This window comes from Akebia trifoliata, chromosome 15, assembly GCF_017979445.1.
Source record: "Akebia trifoliata isolate Shusen 1 chromosome 15, ASM1797944v1, whole genome shotgun sequence".
Classification (NCBI taxonomy): domain Eukaryota; kingdom Viridiplantae; phylum Streptophyta; class Magnoliopsida; order Ranunculales; family Lardizabalaceae; genus Akebia; species Akebia trifoliata.
This window is the reverse complement of record NC_141389.1, coordinates 1,782,493-1,788,529: the sequence shown is the minus strand read 5'-3', so window position 1 is coordinate 1,788,529 and position 6,037 is coordinate 1,782,493. Positions and strand designations below refer to the sequence as shown.

At 37.7% G+C, this 6,037-nt stretch overlaps 1 protein-coding gene across 1 annotated transcript; it reads left to right on the top strand.

The window, feature by feature from the left end:
* Positions 1-321: 321 nt before the first annotated feature.
* Positions 322-6,037, top strand: THFS (10-formyltetrahydrofolate synthetase). Its single transcript, XM_086425411.1, has 5 exons — positions 322-676; positions 780-929; positions 2,943-4,118; positions 5,296-5,442; positions 5,540-6,037. Exons 1-5 carry the CDS (start codon positions 512-514, stop codon positions 5,813-5,815), a joined length of 1,914 nt encoding a protein of 637 aa, XP_086281537.1. The 5' UTR covers positions 322-511; the 3' UTR covers positions 5,816-6,037.

Sequence of the window (6,037 nt, the reverse complement as noted above, 5' to 3'; positions counted from 1 at the left end):
TCTAAATCTTAATATTGAGATCAAATAAAAATCCAATCCGATAAGAGTCTGATCCGATACTTATCTGATCAATCCTAATCCGAACCTTATTGGATGGGTACCAATTCGACCCGATCCGGATCCTATCCATTGACAGCATGACACATGCTAGTTCACAAAGGCACGTGCCATCCACTGGTCACTTATGAAGTCTAATATTTTTAAGTAAAATATTTTAGAAATTTATATATATTTTATTAAAAGAAATCTATACCAACTCATAACCATCTTTATTGACCACTAGATCACACTTGGGGAGGAATCTAAGAGAATCTGTGACTGTGCATACTTTCTCTGTCTTCTGTCCGTGTAGAAAATATTTCACCCACTACGGATCGTTAAGAAAGATGAGAGAGCACGAGAGCCAATGTCTTAAGATCAACATCTCTGCCAAAATTGACCATTTTTTGCTCGAGAGAAAGAGAGAGAATCAATCAAAACCCATAAATCCCAAAACCTCAAAATTCAGGAAATGAGTTCATCATCAAAGACATTAAGGAAATTGGAGGTTGCCTCGCCTGTTCCAGCAGATATCGACATTGCCAACTCTGTTGAACCTCTTCACATCTCAGAGATCGCTGAGGCTCTCAATCTCAGTTCCAAGCACTATGATCTATATGGGAAATATAAAGCCAAGGTAAGGTCACTTGGTGAGAACTCAGATCATAGTTTCTCTTATATGGGTTGAAAAATCCAATTTTTGGAAGTTTACTAATTTGGGTAATTGTTTTTTTTTTAAGGTTCTCTTATCTGTGATTGACGAGCTTGAAGGATCTGGTGATGGGTACTATGTTGTTGTTGGAGGAATTACTCCTACCCCTCTTGGAGAAGGAAAATCTACTACTACTGTTGGACTTTGTCAAGCTTTGGGAGCATTTCATGATAAGAAAGTAATCTTTTTTCTCTGTTTATTTATGACTACTTGTTTTTTTTAATTCATATTTGTGATGAATTTTGATGGGTGGGATTTGTTTTTGCCCAATTCTAAGCCATTAGTGATTCCCGTGTGTGTTTGATAAAAAAAGGTAATCTTTTTTCTCTGTTTATGTCTACTATTTCTATTTCTATTTTTTTTGTTTTGTTTTGAACTTCATATTTAGGATGAATTCTTATAGGTAAGATTTTTTTTTGCTCAATACCAAGCCTTTAGTGATACCCATATGTGTAAGATATTGGTGATAGAGTATTAATGCCTTTTTCAAACAGATCCTGTAAAAAAATTTTGATTTATGAAAGATATAGGGATCTGGCTCACCATGATCCGATGATCTTCCCCCAACATATATTTAGCATTTGGTAGAAAAAGAATTTTACAAAGAAAAATGGGCCAGAGAAAACTTACATTAAGAAGGGGGGCCAGAGAAAACTTACATTAAGAAGGGGTGGTGAGAGAGAGTATCTCTAAAGGCCTTAAAATTCAAATAAAAAGAAGAAACAAAGGAAACAATGATCATCCTAGTGAAGGGTTAGTTCCCCTCACTGAAATACAAAGTCGTTGAATCCAAAACCTCTAAATTTGCAAAAGGGATGCCAAGGTAGGTTGAAGGATGGCCAATTTGGCATTTAAGGAATCGGTTAGCTAACACCATCAATGAGAAAAATTTTGGATTGAGCCAAATTTTTTCTCAAACTAAACATATCAGAAACGGATTCATAATTAGCAGCTTTGATTCATGTAATTCTGATTTGATTGTAAAATCTGTAGGGAAATTTTGCTGACATAAGTAGATTCCTTCCATTGTGTGATTGATCTCAATATTAATTCTCTTGGGTTCTTCATGAAAGCAACTCCTAAGATGTTATTTAAGTCGATATCTATAATCTCATTCTGAATAATTATAAGGTTTTCAGCATGTGTAGTATGCAAATATTTACACATAGTTTGAGCCATATGTGTGTCACCTCAACAAATCTTCACCTTGATTTGGGCATCATGACAATTCTAGAGAAGTCAGGTATCTTTGAACTCATGAGAAGGGAGATTGGACATTTCCAACTTGGTGAGGAGGGGCATGTGGTAGATCATATAAGGAATTTCATTTAAAATCAAAATCTAATTTTATCAATTGAGATTTGGATGAGATATTTATGAGAAGGGAATCAATTATTCTCTTGTTTTTAGGAACGGTTTTTGCTTATATTCTATTTTAAGTTCCCAGGCCTATCAAGGAAGGGAACAATCTTGTACCAAGAAGCAATCTAGTGAATTAGGTGATGAACCTCATAAAAATCTCTATATATCCATCTTTCTTTCTTCTTCCCCTTCTTTATAGTTTTTTATTGTGCATATGTTAACTGAAGATCATCACCATATATCATGGTTGTAGTGCACATCTCGTGGCCAGCAGCGGCCCAAGAAATTGTCTTTCCCCTTTAAAATATAGGTGCAACATTGATATGGACATAAATGAATTGATGGGAAATTTTTTGGTGACAACAAAATCCAATTACTATCAAGAATATTTCAATGCTATTCATCAAAATATTAATTCTTGCATCTATATGTATGCTAAGTGTCGAAGGTTACCCAAGATAACCATTGAAGTGGGTTATCCACTGAAACCGTGTGCGATACTATCCAAATATAATCATTGAAACCGTGTGCAATCCATGTGATCAATCCTTGCTGTATAGATTTTTCTAGATACTCTCTAAGTTGTTGTATCATATCTATTTTGAATGATTGTACATCTGTGCATATTTGTCTGTATAATAAGATTTCATCCACTGATCCAATTAAATGGTGAGACACCTTACAGAAACTCATTCACTTGAATCTTGAAGCTGTTTAGTCATACTCAAAATTCTTTCACCAAGTAAAATTTGCTTGGTGCTATTTTATTTTACTGATTCCTCATTGCAACATTCCAACCAAATAGTTATCTCCACTTGTACTTTTTTAGGTTGTCACCTGCCTTCGTCAACCATCTCAAGGGCCAACTTTTGGAATTAAAGGGGGTGCCGCAGGTGGTGGTTACAGTCAAGTGATTCCGATGGACGAGTTCAATTTGCATCTAACCGGAGATATCCATGCAATCACGGCTGCAAACAACCTCCTAGCTGCCGCCATTGATGCTCGGATTTTCCATGAGTCAACCCAGTCAGACAAGGCTCTTTTCAACCGGTTATGCCCAACTAACAAACAAGGGAAACGAAGCTTTGCTGACATCATGTTTAAGCGTCTTAAAAAGCTTAGTATCTCCAAGAACAACCCCGAAGATCTTACTCCAACAGAAATCAAGAAATTTGCTAGGCTTGATATTGATCTGGCCTCCATCACTTGGAGGAGAGTTATGGATGTCAATGACCGCTTCCTGAGGAAAATAACTATTGGTCAGGGTCCCGAAGAAAAAGGGATGGTGAGAGAAACCGGCTTTGACATCTCAGTTGCTAGTGAGATAATGGCAGTGTTGGCCCTCACAACTTCTCTAGCTGACATGAGAGAGAGACTTGGGAATATGGTAATAGGAAACAGCAAGGCTGGTGATCCAATTACAGCGGATGATCTCGGTGTCGGAGGTGCATTAACCGTACTAATGAAGGACGCCATCAACCCAACATTGATGCAAACTCTCGAGGGAACTCCAGTTCTTGTTCACGCGGGACCTTTTGCTAATATTGCTCACGGGAATTCGTCCATTGTAGCTGACAAGATTGCATTAAAGCTAGTGGGACCCGGTGGGTTTGTAGTCACTGAGGCAGGATTCGGTGCGGATATTGGCACAGAGAAGTTCATGAATATAAAATGTCGGTATAGTGGTTTAATCCCTCAATGTGCTGTTATCGTGGCAACAATAAGGGCTTTGAAGATGCACGGTGGTGGGCCTGAAGTGGTTGCGGGGAAGCCTCTTGACCATGCCTACTTGACCGAGAATGTGGCCCTTGTCGAAGCTGGTTGTGTCAATTTGGCAAGACATGTTTCAAACACAAGGGCTTATGGGGTGAATGTAGTGGTTGCTGTGAACATGTTTTCAACTGATTCCGAAGCAGAGATGAATGTGGTGAGAAATGCAGCATTGGCGGCTGGTGCATTTGATGCTGTAATTTGCACTCATCATGCCCATGGTGGAAAGGGAGCGGTTAGTAAAATCTTCCCCCATCATCTCTTATTTACTATCCAAGAATTATGAGACTGTTTAGATCTTCACCATCAAAAGACATACATTCTTCTTGATATGCACCAGCCAATATCTAATAAAGCTAGGATTCCCATCTAGGTGATCTTGTCACACCCCAAACTTTTAACACGAATCCCCATGACCTTGTGTTAGTTTTCGAGGCATGAGACACATCCCAATATATAATATCAGATTTCTCATGCCTCGAAACTAACACAAAGTCATGGGGATTTGTGTTAGAGGTTTGGGGTGTGACAAATCTAGTCTAAAATCTATCTTCTTCTGACAATCCCAACCATTATATCCTTCAAGGGATATTCATGGATTAATCCAGTAAAAAAAATGTCCATTTCATGGATGGTTTGGATCTCGTTAATGATATGGTTTAGGATACAAGGGTATCCCAGTATTTGCCATAAACCTATTTAACTCCAGCATGTCTTTAGACACAATTGAATGGAAGAACATGGTTTGTTCATCCAACCCCAATTTTTGGGCTAAGGCTTCGATAATGATGATGATGAATTGATGTTTCCGTAGTCTGATTTGACCTCAATGCTTCAGTTTCCAGGGAGCAGCGCCCCTTGAAAATTCCAGCATCTAATCCTCATATAGTTGCATGAACTAATTGAAAATAGAAGGGTATTTTAGAAAAAAAAAACCCTGCTAAAGTGGTGATTATTAGGTTTACCCCCTTGCAAAATGCAAGAATAGGTTTACTCCCCCTTGACTGTATGTCAATGCTGCTTTTTCTTGATGATTTAATAGTGGAATTTTGATTTTGATTTTTTCAAATTTTGATTTAGTTATTTAAGTATTTGAAGAGCATTTTGAAGAAAGAAAAAATCAAAATTTCAAAGTTAAATCATCAAGAAAACACAATGTTGACTTATGTTCTATGGTGGTAAACCTAATATCACCAATTTAATAGTGGGTATTTCTAAAATACCCAAAATAAAAGCATCCCATAGATAGTGTATGCCATCATCAACATAAACCAAGGCCTCATCTCGGTTACTTGAGCTCAGCCAATAAAAACCCATATTTGGGGTCCACTATGTGAATCTTGTTCTGCCATGGAAAGTAATATATGGATAATCAAAAATGACTGATTCAGAGTTTTACCAAAATCTTACAGGTTGATCTCGGCATTGCTGTTCAAAGAGCATGTGAGAATGTGACACAACCATTAAGGTTTTTGTATCCTTTGGACATCAGCATCAAAGAGAAAATAGAGGCCATCGCTACCTCCTATGGTGCCAGTGGTGTCGAATACTCAGAGCAGGTAAATTTCTTTTAAACCTCATGAACAGCATTATTCGATTACATGATCTATGTTGGTCAAACGTGTTGACACGTGTTTCGTCACTTTGGTTTACTAGGCCGATAAACAGATTGAAATGTACAGCAAACAAGGATTTTCTTCTCTACCTATCTGTATGGCAAAAACCCAATATTCATTCTCACACATTCCATCTCAAAAGGGAGCCCCATCTGGGTTTGTGTTACCGATTAGGGATGTCAGGGCCAGCATTGGTGCTGGATTCATTTATCCTTTAGTGGGGGCTATGAGTACGATGCCTGGGCTTCCGACACGTCCATGCTTCTTCGAGATTGATGTCGACACTGCTACCGGGAAGGTTCTTGGTCTCTCTTGAATGAGTTTTTTTCCAAATTTTTTTGTACGGCATTCCAGTCGTAATTGGCTTTCGAGGTAAGTTTGCTTCTCTGTAATAGCTTTTAAATGATTTAAGATGTTGAATAAAAGCCTTCTTGTGATGATTCTTCCTAGTCAAAAACATTAGTTATAATGCATGCCTATGTGGTCTGCTTGAATATCATTATGAATAAATGATAAAATTAAGAATATAAATTTCTCT